The 26335-nt window shown below is 53.4% G+C and overlaps 1 protein-coding gene across 6 annotated transcripts; it reads left to right on the top strand.

Moving 5' to 3' along the window:
- Positions 1-1737: 1737 nt before the first annotated feature.
- Positions 1738-19082, top strand: Rtn4rl2 (reticulon 4 receptor-like 2). Of its 6 annotated transcripts, XM_006499593.3 has the most exons (4): positions 4089-4109; positions 4959-5097; positions 9510-9991; positions 17684-19082. In XM_006499593.3, the coding sequence occupies exons 1-4, from the start codon at positions 4104-4106 to the stop codon at positions 18431-18433; spliced, it is 1377 nt and encodes a 458-aa protein (XP_006499656.1). In that variant the 5' UTR covers positions 4089-4103; the 3' UTR covers positions 18434-19082. The 6 variants fall into 6 exon arrangements, with proteins under 6 accessions (XP_006499657.1, XP_006499658.1, NP_954693.1 ...); XM_006499594.4 differs by lacking the exons at positions 4089-4109; positions 4959-5097 and adding an exon at positions 1738-1990; XM_006499595.3 differs by lacking the exons at positions 4089-4109; positions 4959-5097 and adding an exon at positions 2029-2074.
- The last annotated feature ends 7253 nt before the right edge of the window (positions 19083-26335 follow it).

Raw genomic sequence — 26335 nt, 5'->3', positions numbered from 1 at the left:
GGTCCCAGTGACACAATGAGAATACTCATGGAGGACATATTGTGATAATCTGGCTAATATGCCACCTCCTTCTAGCCTTCTTTTTCCCAGAAACTGGCTTGATGGGGGGGGGGGGGGAGTGCGGGGAGGGGAATAGTCTATATTCATCAACCCCTTTCTAGAGATCTTTGGCTTCCACTAGGACTGCAGCTCCGCATATAGCCACCAGAGGGCGAGCCATGTCTGTGGCCAAGAGTACCCAGAGCCCGGCCAACTGTCTAAGCAGAGATCTGTCTACATGACCAGGCCACCTTCCCCGGTTACACTGAGCCATCAGTATACCTCTTGGGATCTCCAAACATTTCGCTGCCAAAAAACAAAAACAAAAACAAAACAAACAAACAATCAAACAAACGAAAATACCCATCACGAGGTCTGCCTCTAATGGGTCAGCCCGTATCAAAAAAAAAAAAAAAAAAAAAAGACCTCGAAACAGCAATGAGGCCAGCTTGCCTTGGGAGCTGGAGACTATGTAACCTGATGAATGCTACTTTCTCTATGTACAAATGAGTAAAGGGAGTGTAAGGAAGAGAGTGAATGGGCCGGGGTACTTAGAGAAAGCTGGTGCTCAAATCCAGAGAGAGTTGTCAGAGTGCAAGGAGAGGGGCCCCCAAGAGTAAATGTCTGGAGAAGCAAGAGGTGGGAATAGCCCACAGGGAAATCCAAACGCACAGCAGGATTCTGGGAAACCGCTACTAGCCATCCGCCCACCCACCAGCCAGCGGTCCAACAGCCTTGCTCAGCACCTGTTGGACACACTGTATGAGAAGCATTTCCTGCCCTCAAAACGCTGGCAGTCTAGAGGAGCGAGTGGTGAGTCAACAGATAACCATGGGAAACCCGAACACCTGTACAAGGCGGTGGCTTAGAGAGCTTGTGGCTGTCTAGGGAATCCCAACTTGGGCTGATGGAGAGGCCTGGAGCTGAGGACCCTCTTCCCCACACAGCTCATCCCAGGATGGGGTTCCCCTCCAAGCTTTGGTTGTCTGCCTGTGCTGGGGGCCAGTGTCCCCTCCCACCCCTCTCAGAAGAGCTGAGGCCCAGGGAGTCGATGAAGCACACCTGAGTCAGCCCGCCGCCCACCCGCCCCTCAGCGTCTGTCTCCGCATCTTGTGATATTTCGCTCCCCGGGAGCCAGCCCCATTGCGCTCCGGAGGCAGCTCGGCAAACAAATCCAGCGACAGATTGTGCCGCGGCTCATTCCGGGGAAGGACGCCAAATCCCACCCTGCTACCCCCAACACTCCCTCCCCGCCGCCCCCTCCAGCACTAAACACCCCCCCACACCCTCGCGCACGCTCCAGGAGCGGGCCCTGCACAGGGTAGGACCCAAGGAAAATCAAGGCTCTATTCCAGAGAGAGGAGACCCAAATATGCCCCTTTCTGTTTCTATCTGACCTGGAAAAAGAGAAAAGCAGGAGAGAAAATTCAGGGACTGCCAAGCTGCGAGCCCCGGAAGCAACGTAAGATAGAACCACCAGGGGGCACTCCAGAATGAGGTGCAAGAGTCTGAGAGCAGCTACCACCACCAACATCGCAGCCCAGCCAAGAAACAAGATGAAAGGGAGGAAGGGAGTAGAGACAAAGAGGCGAGGAAACACATGCGGACTTGGAGAGGCCAAGAGGAGGCTGGGACTCTCTCTCTCTCTCTCTCTCTCTCTCTCTCTCTCTCTCTCTCTCTCTCCCCCCCCCCCTCTCTCTCTCTCTCTCTCTCACACACACACACACACACACACACACACACACACACATACACAGAGACAGAGAGAAAGAGAACCAATGAAGACAGAAGATATACTCATCTCATCTTTGGGGAGGAAAGGACAGAAACTAAAAGGCGGCGCACAAGAGAATAGAGATTAAAGATGGGGATCATAAAATATGAATAAGAGTTGGGGGAGAAAATGAGAGAAATCGAATGAGTACGAGAGAAGAATGGCAGATTATAAAAGGTGCGTGGAGTGAATGAGAAGAATGAGACTAGCATATATAAAGCGCCGACTGTATGCCGTGCACAGCGTTGGACCCAGGCACAGGTATGAAGAGGAGCCCGTGCCTGGACTAAGGGTTCCTCCGCTCCACTCGCAGGCAGGGTCCGACTGCATCCAGATGGCCCTGGCACCGCCGCCGTAGGCACCACTGCAGCAATCCCAACCCCGCGTGCGCCGCTTGGCGACAGTTCCCCAAGCGGCTCCCTTCATACGGGGGTTATCAAAAACCGTGTACTAGGCACCTTGGACTGACCAAGACTAGGGCGAAAGGCGTTGAGGCTTTTAAAATAAGGCGCTGAGGTCAGGGATTGGCTGACTCCGCCAGGATAGAGGCGTCTAGGGACCCTATGAGGCCCCTATCCGCCCCTTGGTAAGAAGAGGGTTAGAAGTTTTTGTGAACCAGCAGTCTGCTACCACTTTTGGATCCTCTTCTGCCCTCTGGCGAGAGATAAGAAATCATACCCTTTGGGACATATCACGTAAATACACGCGCGCACGCGCGCGCGTTCACACACGCACACAATTCGCACGCACGCTCAAACTTACACCCATTTGTAAAAAGCTTTAAGGTACATACAACACACCTGAACATTTATTCCCTTCTCCTCCCATCCCGAACTCGAGCGCGCAGAATTTCACACAGCCCTCGCGTGGCTCAACCAGAGCAGAAACCAGCGAGCACACACTAGTACTCCCGCCCTGGTCCTGGTTCCCGACAGGAATAAAAGGCCAGCACTCAGCTACACCTGCCCAAGCGTCTGCGCGCGCGAGCACGCGCACATACACTTGCTCACACGAACTCCTAGACACACTGGTCCTATAGCTATGCAAACCGCCCTGAGGGTCTAGGAAGAAAAGAAAACGTGACATTTTGCAGTCTTTAAGGGACGCAAACGATCGCGAAGGGCAGGGCAGGAGGAGGGGCGCTGAGTGGGAAACTGCTCTGAAACTGCATATCTTCTGGGAAAGTTGGGAAATCCTCACCCTGAACAAGTCAGGGGGTGGGGGTGGGGAGGGGACTTAACACTACTGCATGCGCGCGCGCGCGCGCACACACACACACACACACACACACACACACACACACACACACACCAAGAAGGGATTTCTCTAAAGGCATGGCGCCGCAGAGGCTACGGGAACACAGCCTTCCCGATCTCCCAAGGTTGGGAGGGGGCCGGAGACTGAGTGGTCTAGATGGAGAACTACTCCCTCCTCCTAGTAGCCAGCAAAGGGTTAAACCGGCAGGCCGGGAAGCGAGGGAGGAGCCAGCGAGTGCGGGAATGGGGGGGGGGGGGGAGCGCTTCTTCGCTGTCCCCACTCTCCCTCGGCGAGCAGCCGGGGCGCACGGACCGACCGACTAACCGACTCCCTGCGGGGCCGCGCTGCTGAAGGGGCGCGGACACCGGGTGTCCAGGGTCAACCCAGCCCTTTCCATCCCGTCGTGCCCCGCCCCGTCCCGTCGGGGCCGATGGCTCCTTCCGAGGCACGGAGTCCGGGGGGCGCAGGGTAGAACTCCGCAGCCCCGCTACGTAGCCCGGGACTCCCCGGGTCCTTACGGAGCCCCGCGGAGTCCCCGCCGTCTGTCCGGCGGGATAAGGGAGCGAGTGGGAGTGCCCTCCCCCCCGCCGCCCCCTCCCCCGATCGTCGAGACAAGATGCTGCCCGGGCTCCGGCGCCTGCTGCAAGGTAGGGACACCGGCCGGCGGGAGGACACTAGAGAGAGAGGCGCCCCTCTCCTTGGGCACGAGGGTGGGGCAGTGAAGGGGGTGGGGTGGGTAGGGAGCAAAAAACCGCTTAGCGCGGGAGCGGCGCCTCCGCCCCCAGAGCTGCCAGCCGCAGGAGGGCACTGGGCTTGGAGCCTGCGGGAATGTGCGGGGAGCTCGTGACCAAGGGGGGACGCGGAGGGCAGACCGAGCTGGCTGGGAGGAGGAGAAAGAGGCTCAGGTTCTGTTGTCCCGGCTCCACCTGCTCCGGGGGGACGCTGAGGACTCGGGCCGGCTGGGGAAGCGCCGACTCAGCAACTCCTCGTGCCCGGTGTCTCAGCACTTTCCAGTCACCTGGGAAGACAAGCCATGTGGGTAGGGGTCTGCCTGGGAATGAAGGGGGTAGAGAGAGATTCCCCAATGGCCCTGCCTAGTCGCATAGATGGAGGGGCTAAAAGGAGGCTAGTTCCGAGCACTGAGTGACAGCCAAGGGTGTGGGCTGGAGACTGGGGGCGGGGAGGGTAGGGGTCGGAGGGAGGAGGGGAGTCAGGATGAGAAAAGTGTCTAGGGAGGTGGGGGTGAGAAAGAGGAGGTGGGGGGCGGGATAAAGGAGGGGTAGGAGGAGGCATAAAGGTTAGACGACCAGAAACTGGGGTCCAGGGGAAGACCAAGGAAGAGGGAGGAGAGGGTGACCAGTTCAGGAGAGAGGTGTACAGGGGCATAAAAAGCTAGAGGGGAGCGGGGGGGGGGGGGGAGATAACCGGAAGGGTGAGGACTGGGGCTCTAGGAGATTGGAATGGAAAGGGGATGGGAGGACTAGAAACCAGCGGAAGCTAGTGAGGAAGGATAGATGTAAGACTCAGACACCAGGAAAATGGTCACCAGGGGTGGGGGCCGGGATCCCTACGCGGTAGAGTGATTTGAGACGGATTAGGATGTCAACAGAAGCCAGAGAAGGAGATGGAAGAGAAGCGATGGTGCCCAGGGAGTAGACAAAGAGGCTCTGGTAACCACTTCCACGTGGGAAGCTCTCCATTCCAAAGCGCCTGCCTGGTATAGCCCTTCTCTCAGGAGTAGCTGCTGGGCTAGTCCAAAGGACCCTGAGCTCGGGGTCTGGGTTAGAGCTGAGGGAAGGAGCGTGAGCACTTTGTGTGTGGGGGTGGGGGGCAGCCTCCTTGGGGTGGGTACCTGGGCTGCCTCAGCGCTGCCATTTATATCTCCAAGCCCCGACGTCGGATCCTGCCGCCCCACAGTAGCTGCTTATTTTGGGGTGTTACATTCTGGCAGAGTGAGAAGCTGTTTGCAGCAGCTTTAAAGCCTCCAGTCACCTGCATCGGTGCCTCCTCAGGCCCCTGCGTCACTGGTATGCCATCGCCCCCCTGCCACTCCCAAGGCCCCCCACCTCCTCACCCTCTGCCCCCTCAGCATCTGCCTGGCAGGCCCCTGGCTCTTCTCTGAGGCAGCGTTTGAGGTGTGCAGATGGTGCTTGTATTTAGGACCCAGCACCTTCTTTCTACAACTAGAGGCCTGTCTACTTTTACTGGGACATCTCTGCCCTATTATGGTGCACCCTGGTTCCTGCCTTGGACACTGCCCCCCACCCCTTCCTCCTCAAGTTTCTTATTCCCAGGGGCCTCTGGCCTAACGGCTGGCACAAGCTGAGAACTTTATCTCAGATCCTGGGTACTCCAAGGTCTGGCAGCCCTTGGGCTTTGACCATGATCCCTTGGTGAATGGATCCTTTTGGCTCTGGGTACCTTAGCCTTCCGGGGATCAATATCATGTTGTAGTCTCTCTCCACTCCCTCCTGTGGCCAGATCTGGCTATGCCTTTGGTCACTGATCACCTCTTCTTGACTCTCAATTGTGCTGTGCTCTAGAGTAACCAGAGCCTGGAACCTAGGAGTGGAAATCTATGGAGAGAGCCTATGTCCATCCTGTCCTGTCCCCACCCCCACCCCGTGACCCTGACCCCCGACCCTGAACAGCTAGTATTGTGGTTGTTCCAAGACTGAGCATCTGGGCACAGTACCTATATTCCCTTTACCTCTAGGCCAGCATATCTTATTGAGAAGGTATGATGGGGGAAGGGGACTCTGAAAGAAAGGTCAGAGCAGGTCCTTGGTCCACAGTCCAGTGTGTGCTCTTTCAGCTCTGGGTCCCACATTACACTTGGACTTCAGAGTGAAGTCTTCTTCCCTTCCTAGAAAGGTTGGGGCCTTTGTACTATTGATCTCCCCAGGGGCCATGACAGGTTGGGTTCTGTGGATAAAGAGGGCAGCATGCATAAATGGAGTACTGGCATGCAGTAAGGGCTCAAGAGTAGATTGAGTCCTTCTCTGGTCCCATACGCCATTCATGTTAGGGGGTTAACAGAGGGTGAGGGAGGCTTGCAGAAAAGGCTTCCCTCTGCCTTGACTGCAAGGAAGGGAAGAAACCAAAGATTCTGAGAAGGACAGAAAGGGGTTCTACCAACCGGAAGCCCACTTTTCTCCTTTCCAGCCCTCAGTGATTTCTTGTCTCACGAAGATTTGTTCTAGATGGTGGCTGAGGATCCCCCGTCCACTTCTGACACACTGTGCCTGCCCAGGACATGCATTGGGGAACCTAGAGTATAGCTGTGGACCTCAGGGGAGGGCCTGGAGTGGCTGTGAAGAGGTGTGAGAAGCAGGCCTTAGGGAGGGGATGTGGGAGAAGGGGAAGGTGCTAGGGGCGGAGGAGGGAGAGCAGAGGGAGCACAAGGTGCTCTCCCAACCCCCTACCTTGCCTCTGCCTGGAGTGCCCACTCCAATCCTGCCTGGGGGCAGAGAAGCCCAGAGCCCACCACCTCCCCCTCCCTCTCCCCCCTGCCTTCCGTGAGAGCCGCAACCTGAATTATGGATGAAGCTCCTTGGGTTACAGCTGCTTTGCGCGCGGCAGCGAGGGCCAGAAATGGCATCAGAGTCACTGTTACGCAGCAGCTGCCATGGAGTGCCCCCCACCTCTAGGGTCCCTCCTCAAAGGGCCTGCAGGGAATACCACTGACACGGAGGGAAGTGAATCCCGCTGAGAGAAAGGTGTGGACAGGAGCGCAGGGAGGCAGGGAGGAGCACGGGATGAGTGAGGAGCCAAACAGGGAGTTTGCGGGGGTGGGGGGGGGTGGGGGGTGGGGATATGTGAGGGAACTTGCCAGCCCCTGAGGAGCTTGACCTCCGCTTGGGACCTGGGGATAAAGAGAGTCGCCATCTGGGTTTCCTGTTTTCTCTCCTGGGATAGCAGTCAGTCAGCCAGCCGTGGAGGCTGGAGGAAGCGCCCCATATAATCCTGGGGGTTGGGGAGGTTGACCGTGCTGCCTGCTCAACACTGTGTTGAGTTTGTGGATGGGGGTGGGATTAAAGGATCAGAGTAGGATCTGGCTTCCTTTGGTGTAAAGTCCTTAGTGAGGCGGAGCTCAGAGGATGACTGACAGGAACAAGGGTGCCCTAGTGGACACCAGGCCAGTCTTTTTCTGGCCCTTGTCTTGTTCCACTTTGTAGTGTGTGACCTTGGGTAAGTTGTTTGCCTTCTCTGAAATACAAGTGTCATCCTGACTGAGCCTTACCCAGCTCTGAAATCTCCAATTCTAAACACCAGCCCTCAGGGCTGGGGAGTCCACCCAGGGTCCCACACCGGACTTCCACACCCGACTCCTTCCTCAGTAAGATCAGGGGTGAGAGACGTGCTCCTCCATCCCACGTGGCTCTGAAAAACTCAGGAGAAAAGTAATCGTGAACCGCCGCACGGGGGAGGGGTGAGAAGGACCGAGAAACGCGGAGGTGGTGTGAACGAATGGAACAGCCGCGCTGTGTCACTGAATATTACATCACACCCAGCCTACACACGCACGGGGCCGGCACTCACACACGCAGAGGGCCGCCAGCACATGCTCGCTCACTCAGGCACCAGGAAGGGCCATCGGCACACACAGTCGGGCTGGGCTGGCCTTGGGAAGAGCCTCAAAGTAAAGAGCTGGGGAGCACCCTGCCCAGGGGCACAGGGAACTGTCAATGGAGCTCCCCGGGAAGAGATACAGGGATGCTTGCCTGATACAATGTTGCCTACCAGGCTGCTAGCACCTTCAGTAGTGAGCACCTGTCTGACACTGTCCGCCCCAGATCACAGGCACTCCTTCACAGACACCTCAGAGCACCTGGAAACTTCACGCTCAAACCTCAGTTTGCAGCCTTTGAGATCTGGCACTCAAAGTTACCCACCTCTCAGCTAGACAACCCCCTGAGCCATGGGGACCCCCCCCCCCAAACCAGGCCTTCCTTTCTCTAACTTCTGAGGTCAAAAGAATAGCTCCTAGCCTTGTGGGTGGTGGCTCACCCCTCCCCAGAGAAAGCTTCCCAGGAAAATCTCAGAAGCTTTCTGGGAGTTCTGATAGAACTAAGGCCAAGGAAATTCCAATTGGAGCCTCTATCTGCAGCATTGAGAGCTAGAGCTCCGGGCTGCTTGTTGGGGCAGAGAAACACAGGCACCCACACTTTAGTCTTGCTTTCCTGTCTGTAGTGTAAGAAGAATAGCCCATGCTCAAACTGCAAAAGTTACTTTGGGAAAAAAACAAACAAACAAAAATAAAACAGAAAAACGTAACAAGGACTTTACAGGAGACTTGGAGCAGAGCCTGAGTTGACTCTGTAGCCTTGCCTTCTAACCACTTCCTAGGTGGAAAAGACTAAGAGTCTCCCAAGGCCTTCAAGGAGAGGGAAGAGGGTGTGGGTCACCCTGCCACCTACAGGCCTTCTAGCCACGACGGGTCTCAAGTTAGTGTCTAGCTTTCTCGAGTAGGCTGGTGTTGCTCCCAGAGGACATTTGGCAATGTCTAGAGACATTTTGATTGTCATAACTGGGGGCAGGGTGCTGCTGGCATCTGGTGGGTAGAAGGCAGTGCTGTCGTTCAACACCCTAAAAAGGGTTGTCCCTATCCCATAGAATCCCCAGCCCGGCTTCAGTACTAAGGAAAGGGAACCTTGACCCTAGTCTTAGACTTTTGACCCCAACTCTAAACAAGGCTGAATACTGCAACAGTGAAAACAGCCAGAAAATAAAGGGTGCCTGCTCCACAAACAACGCTAGACACTTCCCAGTGCTGTCTACAAAACCCACCAAGTGTTTGGGGGCTCGGGCCCACCTCTCCCCAGGCAAAGCTCCCTAGGCAAACCTCAGAGGCCTTTTGGGGATCCTGAAGTCAAGCTGGTTCCGTCTTTATCTGCTCGTTGAGGACTAGAGGACAAAGGACAGGGTGAATGACAGAGGAGCCCTCCCTCTTCCATGCTGTAATACAAGCATCCACTCTTGACAAACTAGCTCTCAAAAAAGAGGTTTGAAACCTCTCTGTGGATGTCTTTAACCCCTGTTTGCCTCTGTCTACCTGTCCCTCTCTGGCTTGCCTCTGCTTTATGTCTCTCTCTGCCTTGCACAGTCTCAGTCTTGCAGCTGACTGTAGCTGAGTTGGTGGGGTTCTTGTCTCAGGAATATAGGCACAAGGCATATATCATCTTGGCTCTAGGAAGGTAGAGGCAGGAGAATCAGATGTTCAGGGTCATCCTCAGCTAAACATTAAATTTGAGGGCAACCTGGGCTACATAAGACCCTGTCTCAAAAAGAAGAAAACACAGAGAGACAGAGAGAGAGGGAAAAAAAGAGAATTGAGGTTTATGTACCTCAAAGAAACCTAGAGAATAATGTGAAGGGAGGGGGCCAGGCCTCCTGAGCCCCCGCCCACCCACCCAGCCTCACTATGCTCTCCCCACAGGTCCTGCCTCAGCCTGCCTACTGCTGACACTCCTGGCCCTTCCTTCCGTGACCCCCAGCTGTCCTATGCTCTGCACCTGCTACTCCTCCCCGCCCACCGTGAGCTGCCAGGCCAACAACTTCTCCTCAGTGCCGCTGTCCTTGCCACCCAGTACACAGAGACTCTTCTTGCAGAACAACCTCATCCGCTCACTGCGGCCAGGCACCTTTGGGCCCAACCTGCTCACCCTGTGGCTCTTCTCCAACAACCTCTCCACCATCCACCCTGGCACCTTCCGCCACCTGCAGGCCCTAGAAGAACTGGACCTCGGTGACAACCGGCACCTGCGCTCCCTGGAGCCCGACACCTTCCAGGGTCTGGAGAGGCTGCAGTCACTACACCTGTATCGTTGCCAGCTCAGCAGCCTGCCTGGCAACATTTTCCGAGGCTTGGTCAGCCTACAGTACCTCTACCTCCAGGAGAACAGCCTGCTCCATCTACAGGTGAGCCAGCCATCTCCTCTAGGTCTCTTCCTCCTCTTTCTCTCTGGACCTGAGTACCCCTCCTGTCACCTTTCCTGTCACCTTTCCTGTCACCTTTCCTGATTCAGCATCTCCCTCTACCTGTTTCTCTGTCTTCTTTCTCGGTGTCTGTCCCGTCCCGTCCCGTCCCCCGTATCCCTCTAGCCCCCTTTCGCCTCTGCCTGTGGGTCTGTCCCTCGCTGCCTGTCTCCTGACTCGCCTCCCCCGTATGTATGTCTCCCTCTGCCTCTTCTGTCTGTCTCCCTTCACGCACCCACTCAGCACACTCCCCAAAGTCTGTAGATCTCTCCTTTTCCGAGAGCCTCAGCCCAGAGGCCTTTGCATGATCTTTTCTCATCCACCCCCAAGCCCTCCCACTTGTCATGCAAGCTGGACAAAGGGTGGGGCCACTGCTAGGGAGGGGGGTTGTCTCATTGAAGTCACACTCTTCCCTGATCACACAAGGGAAAACCTCACCCTTTCTAGATCCTGTCCCTTAAACCCCTTGTCTCCGGTAAAACTGTACTGCGTAGCTGGGGCAGGGGGGTGGAGTGAAAAGAATAATTGTTATTTGTTATTATTATTATTGATCTAATTATTATTTATTATTGTTGTGATGTTGGCTGGCTAGCCGTTAAACCCTCACATCTCACTTCCCCAGGAAGCAGAAACACACCCTCCTAACAAAAACCCAGGAGGGTATTTCCCTATGAGCAGAGGCTTTGGCTAGAAAGGGGTACTCCCGACCTGACACAGAAGGCCCTGCCTTCTCCTCAACCTGGGCTTGGTCATCAGTGTGCCTGATTCACCTCACAATAATAGTGATGATAATTCACCAATGTATTGAGCATCTGTAGTGTGCAGTATCATAAATATAGCAGTTTGGGAAACAGTATTCAGAAGGAGAAAGGGGCGGGCAGAAAAATGTGTAGTGACTGGAATAGTATGTCTCATTATTGCTGAATAACAACAATCAACTTAGCAGGCCATACATAGTAAGTATACACTGTGTTGGGTCCCGGGCAGAGCAGGCATCAACGCTACCATTTACAAGTATGTGGCAATTTTCAAACCTGGGCCTCAAGTTTTCCTGTCTGTGAAATGGGAGTAATACGAGCATCCATCACCCAGGGATTTTGTAAGCACTAAATGCATGAATAATTTGTAGCACACTTAGAATAGTGCTTGGCATATATAAGAGCTATATAAACGCTTGTTAAAATGCCATGTTTTTTTTTAAATGAGCTTTATTTAACATTGGTCTCAGGGATGTGCCCCAGCTTGAACTTTATCTTAGAGATCTGGGTCAACTCTAAGGATTATTCTGGGGCCATGGATAGGATTCAAGCCACACCTTCTATTTCTCTTCTTAATGAGTTTGTTGGGAACCACGGTTGCAGAGTCCACTCAGCCACTTCATCTCAGGCCTACAAGGCCTTTGCAGGCAGGGGTTTTCACCATAGTGCGCACTGGGGATCCCATGCCTGTGTGGGACATATGTCTCTGAAGCCATTGTCCCTGTGACTGGGCCCTTACTAGGCTCCCCACCAAGCTGAGCTTCAGATTGCCTGGTAGTGGGGACAGAGCTGGCTCCAAGGAACACAGAATGGAAGTGTCTGCAACCACACAGCCAGGGGAGGAAGAGCTGACACTTGACCTGCCTGATACAGCCATACTTTTCAGGGCTAGTACCCCAAAGTACAACTAAGTAGGCTGGGAGTTTCTGCTAGTTTGGCTAGTTTTGTGTGTGGCTTGTTGATAGGTTTTTGTTTTTGCTTTTGTTTTAAGATAATTATGTAACCAAGGATGACACTGAACTTCAACTTCTACTTCCCTCTCTTCCTCTTCTTCCTCTCCCTCCTCTCTTCTTCCTTTCCTCCCTTCTTTCTTTTTCTGAGATTTCTTTTTATGTGTATGGGTGTACATCTGTGCACCACATGTGCACAGTGCCTGATGAGGCCAGAAGAGAAAGTCAGATCTCCCACAGTTGGAGTTGCAGGTTCTTGTGAACTGCCATCTGGGTGCTAGGAATCAAACCTAGGTCCTCTCCAAGAGCAGCCAGTGTTCTGAGCCATCTCTCCAGCCCTGACCTTGAATGTCTTAATCCTCCTGCCTCTGATTCCTGAGTTCTAGGAATCACTATTCTTTCCATCACCTTGTCTACATCCCTAAGTTGACACCTTAGTGATGTTTATCTAGGAGGTTCATCAGTATTGAAATGAAAGATATATAGCACAGGCTACACTCTCAGATGAAAGCGCCTAATTGTTACAGGCTCAGTACCCTTGATCTGAAGGACTGGGGATCAGATGTGTTTGCTTCAGATTTCGGAAGATTTGTATACACACAATGAGTTCTTGTGAAGGCGGGACCTAAGTCCAAGCACATAGCTCATCCATGTCTCCTATATACATAGTTCACCTACATCTCTTATACGCCTGGCCTCATAGCCTAAAGGAGAGAGAGTTCATACAAACTCCATAATTCAAAACAAACTTTTCTGGTGGGGAACTCTCCACTAGTGGTGATATGTTATTTTGCTGCTCTGAAAGCTTTGGATTTTAGAGGCTATAGGATTTCAGATTTTCTGATAAAGGGTGTTTGGTCTTTGTTTTTCATTTTTAAATTACATTTCTTTATGTTTGTATCGGGCAGTAGGTGCACACGTCATGCTTGTGGCGTACTTGTGGAAAGGACAACTCAGGGGAGTTGGGACTCTCTTCCTTCTTCCCAACTATTGAACCTACGTTGTCAGGCGTGGCGGCAGACAAGTTTACTGGCCAACTTGCTGGCCTTGATTCTGTTTTAATTACTGCTCCTAAGATCCTGACCTCTTTATCAATATCTAGAGGCTACTCAGTCTTTTGACTTCAGGGAAGGTGCCTTCCCTCTCTAAGTCTCCATCTCCTCTTCCTGGTGGGGAGCCATGTAAGGGATGCCTTCCACAAAGACAGGCTGTGAGATGCAAGTAAGGTAAGGAGTAGTGTTCATAGCTTAGAGTTGAATAAATTAACTCTTGACCCTCGGGACACAAGCAGCGCCTGTGCCTGGTGTCAGCTAAGGCCCAAGCCCTACTGAACCCCTAGGTGGTCACTGGGGTCTTCTGGATTGGGATCCGTGTTTCTTTTCTGGACAATCTTGGCCTGTGCAGCACCGGGTGTCAGAGGGAGGAAGCCTCTTCACACCTGGCCCTTTATAGAGAAGAGAAGAGACAGCCTCTGTCTGTGAAGTGCCTGAGCCTGATGGAACTAGGCCAGGAGATGCCACAAGCAGGTGAGGAACATGTGGCTCGGTGAGATCCTCAGGAGCAGGTGTGACTGAAGATGGAGCCCAGCCTGCCCCACGAGGGCTCTGGAGGAGGCCCGTGGTTAGGATGTGGCGTGTGTGCCCATGGACATGGTGGAGTTTCTCGTGGAATGTCTGCAGAGGGCTAGGCACTGTGCCAGGCCAGTTCATTCACCAGCAGACTCCTCACTGAGCACCTACTGCGCGCCAGCAGCATGCAGGGTACCAGGGATTCCAGGGCGAACCAAAACAGTCTCCCTGCTCTGCCGGAGCCTGCTGGAGGGTGGCCAGATGGTAAAAGCTTCTCTCTCCGTTGCTTACCACAGTGGCTTACTTGATGTTTGCAAGCAGTATTTGAGCTCGGGCAGGACCTGAGTTCTAATCTAAGCCCTCTCTAATTTGCTGTGCCCTCCTGGTCCCATCTATGAAAGACAATGGCCTGTTGCTCAGGGTAGGAGGTGCTGTGGGGACTAAAGGAGATGATAGCTTGGAAAGAGTACAGAGCAGGTGGAAGTGAGCAACACCCCCGAATTCACCAACCTTAGCGTTGCCAGGGTAGAACTAGCCCAGGTCTATTAGGTTCTGCAGCGCAGGTGTTGAGCGTCCTGTCTCTGGAGTTCATGTGCCATGTTAGATGCTGGGTGCTTGACAAGTGGATCCCCTTCTCTGATACCCTTCTCAGTTTAGTCTCCAAATAGAGATCATCATAGCATCTGCCTCATAGTGTTGATGATTAAGATACTATCAGGATCTGTGCCATACAGGGTTTGGCATTCAACGAGAACTTGGCAAATCACCTGCTGACGACGATGATTATGACACCTGCCATGGACGGGCAAGCACCGTGAAGGGGGGGGTGGGGATGGGGGGGTGTGCCTAATGCAGAGTGCACACACAGAGAACAGCTTTGCTGAATGACTGAGCTCGACTCCCCAGCTCACTGAGTCAAAATTAGCAAATGCTTAGGGTACCCAGAGAATCAGCCACTCCAAGTCACTTATGGCGCAGGGGGGAAAAAAAAAACCAACACTGAGGCCCAGAGAGGTGCTGGGAGCTGTCCAAGGTCACACAGCCTGGGTGGCTAAGAAGATCAGTACCAATGCCAGGCGCTGGAAGGTTGGAGGAAAGCAAGGTTAAGAATAGGATGCTCTCAGGCAAGGTTGGGAAAGCGTAGGGATGCTGCATTTAGATTCCAAATGGATACAGAAAGCTGTGAACCGGTCAGGCAGGAGGTAAAAGAAATGCGGTTTTTGAAATGGAAGAGAATGACTTTAGCAGATGTTCCAAGCCCAGAGGGAGGGGGGCGTGCAAGAAGGTGATGGGGGAGGGCAGGGTCTGTGAAAGTCAAGAGCTTATTAATGCACAGAGAAAGGTTTTAATGGCAGAGGGAGGAAGGGCCGGATTTTCGAGCTTCAAGCCCAGGAAGTGGTGATGAGATTTGGCTCTAACTTGGGTTGGGGGAGGGGACTGGACCCCCAAGGCTGAGGCTCAGAGTCGGGAGGAGCAAGACATCTAGCTAAGTAACACAGAAGGGGTAGGTTGGAATACAAAACTGGGCTGTGGTTGAAAACATCTGGGTTCCCTGGGGTGTCTGAACCCCAAGGCTCCAAAGTCATGCTTAGCCTGATACCACCCTCCTGTACCCCACACTGAGCCTCTGGAAGTACTTCCCTGAGAATGACCTCCTATTGCTGACACTCCTATTGCTGAAGAGAAACCCCAAGAGAGGGGCTAAGCAGAAGGACTCAGACTCCACTCTCTGGGCAGGACAGGAAAGGAGAAACTGGAAGGGCACACCCACAAGGCTGAGGCTCCTAGGGTGAGCAGGTCAGCTGGGAGCTTGAACACCCACTCCTGGCGATGGCATGGGAGGGTGGAGACCACTGTCCTGGTGTCAGAGGTAGCAAGAAGGTTGAGGAGGACTGATCTCAATGTGGCCAAGAGGAGGGTTCTTGGCAGACTCAGTTCCTGTAGCAGAGAGGGCGGAAGGCATATGGGAGGAGGTGCAAGCACAGAGGAACACAGGAAGGTGGAGGCTGTGGATATGATGAGCCGGGACTCAACACACTCCCCCTCCTGAGACCTTCGACCAAGTGCCCAGGTAGCATGAGGAAGGAACCGTCTTCCCAGGCACTGGGGGTGGGGGGTTGGGGGAGAGAGACACAACTAGGGTTGGGGAACAGGCTCAAGGTGAACTGGCTTGAGCAGAGAGGGATGCTCTTGTCCCATTAAACCAGATCTTCTGGAATCTACTGGCCATAATTTGGGGAGGACCCCAAGGCCATGGGGTGAGGAGAATGGGGTTCTGGCTCTTTCTAGTTAAACCCTTCATCTCTGAAGCAAACTGTACTTTTAAGGGGTGGATCCTAAGTTCTACCTCCTAAATCACACTGTACATGGGTTGGGGTCTGAGAGTAAATAGTCTACAACTGAGCTATAGCTCACCAGCTCACCACCAAGGGTTCCCTGATAAGCTGGTTAATTAAAATACAGAGTCCACTCCCCATGGACATACCTATACCTGTACTTCTGAGCCACAACCCCAAGGTTCTCCCAGTCAGTGATGGCTCCTGGGATGTCTCCCACGATGACTTCTCCAGCCCAGGGACTATCCCCACAGTGTAAGAGGGACAGTGATACAGTGCATCAGGGACTTTAGCTTCTTCCCTCCTTTTCTATGTCTGGGGTGTGGAGTTGACACTGGGTAACTCTGCCAGGAGGACAACTAGTCCCCAAAGAGTACCTCTCTTAGAGGAAAATGGATGGGATGGGATGGGATTCTAAATGAGTCCCTGCTGTCATGACAACCGTGAATTATGGATGGTTGACTCTGCCTCTATTAGCTGCTGTACCCTCAACAGCATCATAACATCTAACCTTCCTTCAGGTAGCTGAAGAATTGTCTTCCCTTCTATACTAAGGAAACAGGGTCTCAGTGGGACTAAACAGCTTGTCTGGAAGCTAGGTAAAGGAAAAGCTGGGGTTTGTGTTGGTGCTTTTATCTCCTGAGCCCGTGGGCTTCATCCCTGGATCAAAACTTTATCTGCAGCAACTGTACCCAGCACTCCACCCCCTGAACCTTGTGTGAATGCTCTTCATTGGTCCTCAGAACAGACCCAAGAGCTAGAAACACTCGTTTTCACTTTACAGAGGAGAAAGCATGCTTAGAAATAACTTGTCTCGGCCAAATTAACAAGCATGGCTAACTCACATGATGTCGGCCCACGTTAAAATCCAAGCATCTTAATACATGCCGATCCATTTCATCACCACATTTTGCACGGAAAGAATCTGAAGCACCAGAAGATAGAATGGCTTTTCCCAGGCATTTCAGTCAGTTCATGACAGACCCATGATCTGACTCTCAAACTGCAAGCATGGTCTTCAGGCAAACTCATCAGCCTCTCCAGGGAAGGCAGACTCCTCAGGCTTCCCCCACACCTGCCAGATAGCAAGCACTGGGAAGTTCCCAGCATCTGACAGGGACTGGGATACACTCTAAAGCTAAGAATCAGGCAGGTGAGGTGGTATCCCTGTGCGATGGTTAGTATTGACTGCCATCTTGACAGCATCTAGGTTCACCTAGGAGGGCTGACAAGATGGCTCATCAGAAAAGTAATCACCCAGCATGGTGGCCTGAGTTCTATCCTGGAAACCTATATAATGGAAGGAGAGGACCCACTCCTACAAATTCTGTACACACACGCCCTCATGCACACGCGCGTGTACACACACACACACACACACACACACACACACACACACACACACGCTGGGATAACGTTAAATAAGTAAGACCCAGTGATATAACCCGGTATTGTGTTACTGAGTGTTAATTCAAGCTACTCAAGAGGTTGAAGCACAGGAATGTCAAGTTCACGGATCACCTAGGTTAAGCAGCAAGTTCAAAGCCAGCCTGGACATTTCTGTGAGATTGTCGCAAAATATAAATGTAAAACGGTGCTGGAGCTACAGTTCAGCGGTAGAGTTCTTGCCTGGCATTGTTGTACTGGGTTCGGTCCCTTGTGGCCCTGGGGAACGTGACCCACTGACCTCAATTGTGTAGCTTTTTCCATAGGAAATAGGTTAGAAGATGCGTACATTTCAAGTTCAGGGCTCAGACTCAGTTGATAAGATGCAGTCTAGCATGTTTGAAACCCTTGGTTTGATCCCCAGAACCACATTAAACTGTTTTGGTAGCCTGAAATCTCAGAAATCAAGACGGGGAGGCAGGAGATCCTCTTGGTTACACAGCTGGGATACGATGCATGAGCCCTTTCCCACTTTTCCACCAAGCCATTACGCCTTCCTTGCCCCTCCCCTAGGTCCTCGAGTGGAGTTCCCGACCGTGTCTCAAGCCACTCTCTTCTCTTTCCATCCCCCACCCAGGATGACTTGTTCGCGGACCTGGCCAACCTGAGCCACCTCTTCCTCCACGGGAACCGCCTGCGGCTGCTCACGGAGCACGTGTTCCGCGGCTTGGGCAGCCTGGACCGGCTGTTGCTGCACGGGAACCGGCTGCAGGGCGTGCACCGCGCGGCTTTCCACGGCCTCAGCCGCCTCACCATCCTCTACCTGTTCAACAACAGCCTGGCCTCGCTGCCGGGAGAGGCGCTGGCCGACCTGCCGGCGCTCGAGTTCCTGCGGCTCAACGCCAACCCCTGGGCGTGCGACTGCCGCGCTCGGCCGCTCTGGGCTTGGTTCCAGCGCGCGCGGGTGTCCAGCTCCGACGTGACCTGCGCCACCCCGCCCGAGCGCCAGGGCCGGGACCTGCGCGCGCTGCGCGACTCCGATTTCCAAGCGTGCCCGCCGCCCACGCCCACGCGGCCGGGCAGCCGCGCCCGCGGCAACAGCTCTTCCAACCACCTGTACGGCGTGGCCGAGGCTGGCGCTCCCCCCGCAGACCCGTCCACGCTCTACCGAGATCTGCCCGCCGAGGACTCGCGGGGGCGCCAGGGCGGGGACGCGCCCACCGAGGACGACTACTGGGGGGGCTACGGCGGCGAGGATCAGCGGGGCGAGCAGACGTGTCCCGGGGCCGCGTGCCAGGCGCCCGCAGACTCGCGTGGCCCCGCGCTCTCGGCCGGGCTGCGCACCCCTCTGCTCTGCCTCTTGCCCCTGGCGCTCCATCACCTCTGACTGCGGTGCTTAGACGGAAGAGGCCACGCCTTGGCCCCGCTCCCCTTCTCTGCCCCAAGGAGCCTCAGCTCCATCTTCGCCTCTTGTTTGCGACCCGGCCTGGTACCTTTCCTAGGCCTCCTCGCTCTTTTTCTTCCCCTGGACCAGGCTGCCTCATTTGCCTTCTGGGCTGTTGTGACTTAAGTATGGCAGCCCTTAAGACGGTGTGTAAGGTGGTTTGGCTCCGTTCGCCCTGATTCTAGCCATTAACTCTTCCTCCCCCATCCCAAGGCTGGGACTTGGCACCCCGGGCAGCCGTTGCTCCTCTCTCCAAGGGCCCCACAGTGGACTCGAAGGGGCTTTTGTCTGCAGAGCACCTTCCACCAGCAGAGCCTTTGAAAGCTCCCGCTGGGAGCCTCTCCTCCTTCCCTTGATCAGAGGGATGTCTCAGCAAGGCCCAGGCGGCCCCTGGACCCTGCTTGTCCTGATCCCTTCAGCCTCCTGCCTCCTGACACGGGAGGAATACTTTTCTCCTAAGTCTACCCAGGACACTTTTTAGGGTGCCTGGACAGAGTTTCCTCTCCACCATGGCCCCTGTGTGGTGAAGATCAAAAGAAATTGTTTGGGGGAAAATTTATTAAAAAATTCTATTATTTTATCTCCTGTAAGATTTTTTTTTGTTGTTTTTTGTTTTGTTTTGTTTTTTGTTTTTCCTCAAGACCTCAAAGGCAGCGGGGCAGTGGTGGCATGCATCCTTAATCCCAGCGCTCAGGAGGCAGAGGCAGGCAGATCTCTGCGAGGCCAGCCTGGTCTACAAAGAGAGTGCCAGGACACCCAAGGCTGTTACACAGAGAAAACCTGTCTCGAAAAAGAGACTTCAAAAGCAGAAGTAGTACTTAGACCTGAAAGAGAAGCCACCAGTATTTCCTGCCACACCAACGTCCCCTGTCCTGGGCCTCAAGGTCATTCTGATCCCCCCAAACCTTCTGTTTCTTGAGTTAGCTGGGTGTTGGATATGTGTATTGGTGGCACCAATTTGCCCAAGAGAAGCAGCTACCACCAGCCCTGAAGTGTTTGGTGGCTGAGCAAGGAGTGGAGGTGCCTGGCTAAAAGGTCTCCAAGAAAGAAATGCAGCTCCCACTGTCCCCACCAGGAGGCGTTGTAACTTAGATATCCAAGGTCACAAACAGCCTAAATATGGCTGTGGGCATCTCTGGAAAAGGCAGGTCTTCCTCAGGAGAGCACAATGACACCACAGAAGACTGAAAGAGCAGAAACTAAAAGTAGATTTCAGCTCGTGTTTGCCTTCTTTGTTGAATGCCCCCCCATATGAAGTATTCAACAGCCATCTGGTCTTTCTCTCTTTGCTCCAGTGAGATAGAAGCCTTCATAGGTGGATCGAGCCAAGGAAGCAGTTCTCTGAGCAGATTACAAGAGGCTAAGAGGTTAAGGTAATCAAGAGACCAAGATTTCAAGTTGGGTTGCCTTACACTGCAATGTGACTGGGAGCTCCCTCTCCTGGGCAAGTAAAGAGGCTGGGGGCAGGGCTCAAGGCTTAGCCTTGAGACTCATCAGATGGAAAAGATCTAGGATCCAGAGTTAAGGATGTAAGCTGAGAGGTGGGAATGGCAGAACAGGAGAGACCCGGGTGCTAGGGTTTCAGGACTGAGCTACTTCTATAAGGCTGACCAGTGATGTGCATGGATGATTGGAAGAGGTGGTAGACACAGGGAGGATTGGTCTCCAAAGCCTGTAGCAGAGGGACTTTAGATGAGAATGTGAAATGGATGAGAGACCAATGAGAACAGAGGTCAGAACTGGAGAGCTCTAGGCTCAGGGTCTTATAAGGGCCTGTGTTAGGCTGGCTTTGAGAAAGCTCATGAGGGAGACTGGGAGATGAAGGGGGTGGAGGTAAGGTAAAGGGAGATGTGAGCTAGGAAAGAGCTGTGTTGGAGGAGGGGCTGCTGGGCCAGGGCAGGGGAGGGGAGTCTGCTGGTAAATCAGAGGCAGGCTGTCCAGGTCACAGAATTATCGTTGTGAAATATTCATGGACCTTCGGTCCAGATGCTATTTCAGAACAAGGAGAGCAGGAGGAGTGTGTGAGGGCCTCAGGAAGCAGCCTAGAGCAATACTGCTCCCCACTCCCCGCCCCACAGCCACTGCTAGCCCAGACCGACCAAGGGACGCCCATCACGTGCACACTCACACTCTCTAGCTCTCCCTCACACTCAAGCACGCGTGCTTGTGCGCGCGCGTGCACGCACACACACACACACACACAAAATGGAGCTTTTCGGCAAGTGTAAGCACACCAGCCACCCACGGGTCCCACAAACAGGCAGATGCACCTCAGATATGTGGACCTAGACCCACACCCTCTCTCTCATCCAGATCCCCACCCTCAGCAATCTCACAAGCTCAGATCCCCAGCTTCTCCAAACAATCCAGATTGACAGCTGTGAGCCATATACCCCAAAATAGAAGAGATGGGCAAGACTGTGTATCCCAACCCCCACCAATGTCCTGATAAGGAAACTGAGGCCAGAGGGTCCAGGAATGAATGCATCCATTCCTGACTCCTGAAAGAAACAAAATCCATTCACCTCCCACATTCTGTGAGTGTGTCCCCATTCTGCATGCTTCATTTTTTTCCCCCAGACACCCAGTGTGGTTGGCTTTAGCTCCTCCCTTCTCTAATCTCCTCCATCTAGTCAGTTCCCAAGCCCCCCTCCTGGCTCCTGTCCATCTTCTCCTTCCTAGCCCCTACCACCTCCCTGCTGAAGCTCATTACCTCATGCTTAGAATATAAATGAAAAGGGAAGTCAGCTCTACTCAGCTTTTTCTACACTCCCACCCTCCAACCCAGCCTGCCCACAGTTACCAGACCTCATCTGGCCAGACTGTACACTGTGTCACTATGTCACTCTGGAACCTATCGTGGCTCCCCCACAGCCTTCAGACTCAAGGTAAAACACCTCATCCGGGGATCAGAGGAGTTTCTCTGTCAGGAAGAAGCTGCTATTCAAACCTCCTTGCCTTGATGGCCAACAGCCAGCCTCAACAGCCAGCCTTCTCTAAAGCTTGAATGTTTGTGGCCACCTGGCTTGGTATGCTAGAAACCCAGAAATCTACTTTCAGTGCTCCCTAAAGTTCTTTCATCTCCCCCAAACTAGGAAACTCCTCCCTGCTCCTCCTCAGATAACAGACTACAGAGCTCTTCCTCAAAGCCGAGGCTGCACCTTCCTGCCCATAGGCAGGGCTCTTTTCATTGCCCTTCAAACTACAGAGATGAAGTAGCCCAGAGGATGGCTGCCCCCTACTGGCCGTCACGGGAAGCACAGACAGGCTTTGTCACCACAAACTGCCGAGTGAGCATGCAGTCTCCTGGGGAGAGGAGTAGAAGGACGCCAGATGACAAGCTTCATAAGCCCTTAAGCTTCTCAGGTTCTTTCACTCAGACTGGGGGTGAGGGTGTTTTCAGCCCGGTTTTCTGAGCAGCTGGCTCCCCACTTTAGATCTCTAATCTGTTAGAGAGCTCTTTTATAAAACATGAAAAAAAAATGGGGCTTCCAGGACCCTTTAGAAGGGAAAGTTGGCCAACAACTTTTGAAAGGCCACAAAAGCAGAGCCAGACCAGGTGGCAGGCCCAAGGTCCAGCTGGGGTCAGGTTTCTCTATGAATTTTTAATGCTTCCAGCCAAACCTGTCAGATGTCCTGAAACCTGAGCATCCATCTCCTTCCTTCTGTACCAGACGCCCTTGTCTATCCCACTGTTCCTGGGGAGTGGGCCAGAGAGGGAACTCTGGGATCGCTATGCTCAAGGAAAGTGGTTTGGGGTAGTAGAGGGTTCTCCTACTTCCTAGCTATGTGACCTTGGCAAATTACTTCTCCCGATATCCCTTTTTGTTGGTATTGTTGGTTTGGACATCTGGGTGGGGGAGATCTCTGATATAACTGAGTTGTAGTTGGGGAGCAAGCATCCAGCAGGTCGCAGGAAAGGGGAAATAGCCTGTATTTGTCGGCACCATCTTCCCACAAGCCCTGTCTCTTCTCATCTTCTTTTCTTCCACCCCTAGAAGTGGCTTTGCCTCTTTGTTTTGAAGGTAGGGCTCCAACTGCTTTTGTTGTCTCCAGTCACCTCCAAAAAGCCTGAGCCTCAAATTTCTCCCAGGAGCTACAGATGAGAAGAGAGGAGAATGTGGATCAGAAAGTCAACAGTAGAGAGCTGATGAGTGGGGAAGTAGAGATGGGGCAAAAGAGGGGAGAACCCTGAGGTGGGGCAGGAGAGAAAGGGGGCCATCTTAGAGAAGAGCCAGGGGCAGACTCACCCTTTTATCTCGGATTCTTCCCCTCCCCCTTCCCTGTTGCCTCCGCTTTCTTTTTTTCCACCTGGCATCTTCTCCAGGCCAGATATCATCACACCAGAGACAGCCATAGTGTGCGGGGGGGGGGGGGGGGGGGGGCTGTAGAAGGAACTGGGTCCCTATTTTTTTCAGTCCATTTAGCCTTTGCACTGTGTTTCAAAGGTAAGGGCCGTTTTATCTGATTAGGAGGGAAGCTGGTTCCTGAGCCCCCTCGACCGACCAACCGACCGCTGCTGAATCAGATAGCTGGGGGTGCGGGAATCTGCTTTTTTTTCAAGCGGGGAGCTACTGTAAGTGCACTTAAGACTGAGAATCTTGTGAGTGGGGAGGGGAGGAAAGAGGGGAGCAGGCAGCAATGCAAAAGAAAGTTAGAGGTCCTCCCCAAACATACACACATGGAGGAAGCTGTGAGTGAGAATTCTGTGTAGACAGTGGGTACAAATAAAAGATGGAGGATGATAGAGACAGACGTGCTTGCCTGTAAACCCAGTACTAGGGTGGGTGGGGCAAGAGCATAGCAATGAGTTCGAGGCCAGCCTGGGCTATATAGGGAGTTCCAGGCTAACCTGAGCTAGAAATTGAGATCCTGTTTAAACAAAAACACAAGACAGATACTATGAGGAGTGAAAAAAGAGGGATCCAGGTCATATAGGGGTGGGAGGTGGCCAAGATGAGTCTGGGAAGTAGCCGGGGGCAAGACTTTAACACATGCAGGTATGACCACCCATGGCCACCTGAGATTCTGCACTGCTGGACCCAAAATTCAGAGAAGGACAATCACAGACAAACCCTCGCTAGTTTTCTGAGAAGGACCAGAGAGCAAGCGTTTCATTCCTCAAGACCAGTATGCCTCTATAGGGTGAATCCCAGGAATCTATAGGTTCGTGTGTGTCACCTCCTTAACCAGGGCCCTCTGCACCCGCGGGGATTCAGCTGTGTCCAGCATCCTTCTGACCTGTTCTCTCCGGCAGCCCCCAGTCCCAGCTCATCTGCATAAAGTTCCAATTAACACGTTTCCCCAGAGCTGTTTGCGATCCCTGAACTCGCTCCCAACCCAGAGAGCGCTTCCTGCCGCCCCCTCGTCCCTCGGATCGCAGCCCCATTAACCCCTGAGCCCCAGGCGGTTCCCCGTGGCCTCTAGCCAGTCCCTCCGAAGGAGCAAGCGAGCCCGGGACGCATCCCTGGGCGGTGGACCTCTCAAAGGGCGGGGCAGAGGCTGGGGCTCCTTGGGAAACCACAGGCGCTTGCCCGCCCCTCTTTCTGGGAAGAGATGAGGAGGGGGACTTCTCCCGGGAGACTCGGGCGTCGAAATTCCTCGTTCCTCATCCTCCGGCCCCCGCACCCCTCCTCCCGGCAAGGCACCCTCTCCCCTCCCCAGCCATCTGTTCCTCTAGGCAGCGCCGCGACAAACACGGCTCTAGCTTGCTTCCGTCCCTACCCAGCCCCCTCCCCAAACTCTCCCATCCCCAGGAATGGAACAATGATGACACCCCTCTCCTAGAAGGTCCACACGTCGACCTCCACCTCTCACTCAGCCCCTGCCTCAGCTGCGCAGAGTTAGCTGTGGAAGTCCCTTTCCTCCGGAGGGTCCGTGGGGCCTGAGAGAGAGTGCAAGACTGGTGGGTCTGGGAAGAAGAGACGTCGAGAAAGGGCAGAGCAACCAGAGGTAGGGAAACTGAGGCATAGGTGCCAGAAGCGTGGATTTCAGCACAGTGGTCGGGGGTTCCCCTACTGGCTTGCCACCCCCTACTTGGCCACCCTCAAACACGTAGCGCCGCCTGCTGGGCATACTGAGTACCGCGCGCCCACACGCTGGGCTTCCACCACCTGCCTTCATCAGAGAACTGACTGGTGGGATGCCAAACAGGTCACTAGATGGCTTGAGGCTCACAAAATTAGAGTCCTGGGCAGAGAGCAGGGAGACCCCGGCAGGGCCTTTGGGAGCTAGCCAGCCTCACTGACAGGATTTCTCCCATTCTGAGATTGTGTGTGTGTGTGTGTGTGTGTGTGTGTGTGTGTGTGTGTGTGTGTGCACAAAAGGCCACATAGAGAGTCAGGAGTCTGCTTAAAGCAACCATCTGCTGCGTGACTTCTCTCCAGACCTCGTGCAGTTTTGTCATTTGAAGATGGGTGGGCCATTCTTTATTTATTCCTCAAGAGAACTCAGAACGAGCAGGGAAGCACAGCTTATTTGGAATGTTATCTTCCAGCCCTAACATTTGGGGGGGGGTCCTCCATGGGGTAAGGGTCAAGAGAGTGGATCCGGACTTTTACTGGGGTCACTCCAAAGTCAGAGATAGTGGTGCTAATCAACCAGCAGTTGGGAAGCTGAGGCAAGAGGATTGAACATGGGAGGCTAGTCCCAGCTACAGTGAGTTCTCTAGGCTAGTTTACCTTAGGCTGACATGCGAACCCTGCAAACCTACTAACAAGTCACCCATCCCAGAGAACTAGTACACCTGGGTAATCCCTTCTGCCCCTGACTGCCAATGGGATAGGCTTCTGTAGTCATATTGCTACCTGCCCTTGCCTGAACACTCTGCCTCTGTGTACTGCATGGCTTTGCCTTCATCTTTCTAGGTGTTTTCCAAACCCCACAAAGCAGTGAATTACTAACCTCTCTGACTCTAGGGGGGGTGGTGTGGATGACAGATTCTCAGCAGGCATCCGTGGTCCTGTCAGTCTATGACTAACTGCTAAGACTTTATGTCCCAAGGCACAGACCAGTGGTGGCCTGGGATAAACAAGGTCACATCTTCCTGGAGTGTCGCTCAGTACTTAAGATGGTGTTCTCTTTACATGTGAGTAATTCTAAAGCCTCCCTTTAATGTTTAAAGTAAATGTAAAAATAGCGGAACACAGCTCAGAATTTGCCTGATGTCTTAAGATAAAATAGGAGGCAACAAATAGGCATTGCATTCTGCAGGCCTCAGACATGTGCCTTGGTGGCAGAAAGGTTTGAATCATTCTTTAATGTCTCCTCTCTCTCTCTCTCTCTCTCTCTCTCTCTCTCTCTCTCTCTCTCTCTCTCTCTCTCTGTGTGTGTGTGTGTGTGTGTGTGTGTGTGTGTGTGTGTGTGTGTGTGTCTGAAGCTCAGGCTGGCCTGGAATTTACTATGTAGCCCAGGCTAGTTTCACACTCATGGCAATCTTCCTACTTCAGCCTTCAAGGATCCACCACATCTGGGTCTTAAGTATGTCCTCCTTAAGCATTTGCCATTGTTTCTTGTAAGGAGAAAGGGCAGCTTGTGAGGTAGAGTCTAAAACCCTGGGGAGACAGAAACTGAACTTCCTTTAGACACTAATGTGTGGTGAATGAGCATGGCCTCTATAGGCTCAGAGATCTGAATACTTGGTCCCCAGCTGGTGGAACCCTTGGGGAAGGATTAAGAGGAATAGCCTTCTCCAGGAGGTGTGTCACTGGGCTTTGAGGTTTCAAAAACCCACACCATTTCCATTTAGCTTTCTCTCTTTTTCCCTTGATTGTTGTCTCCTAATGTGAGCTCTCAGCTCCTGCCCCAGCACCATGGCTGCCTCCTGTCATGCTCCCTGCTGTGGAA

Source organism: Mus musculus, chromosome 2 (genome assembly GCF_000001635.26).
Source record: "Mus musculus strain C57BL/6J chromosome 2, GRCm38.p6 C57BL/6J".
NCBI classification, from domain to species: Eukaryota; Metazoa; Chordata; class Mammalia; order Rodentia; family Muridae; genus Mus; species Mus musculus.
This window is presented reverse-complemented; position numbering and strand designations above follow the sequence as displayed.

Bases quoted from the DNA above. Each gene is read 5' to 3' on its own strand.
- Rtn4rl2 (XM_006499592.4), top strand. From the start codon at position 3,899: ATGTGCGGGGAGCTCGTGACCAAGGGGGGACGCGGAGGGCAGACCGAG. The intron at 4,110-9,509 runs GTAGGGGTCTGC...CTCTCCCCACAG, and splicing joins TGGGAAGACAAGCCATGTGG to GTCCTGCCTCAGCCTGCCTA. The intron at 9,992-17,683 runs GTGAGCCAGCCA...TCCCCCACCCAG, and splicing joins ACAGCCTGCTCCATCTACAG to GATGACTTGTTCGCGGACCT.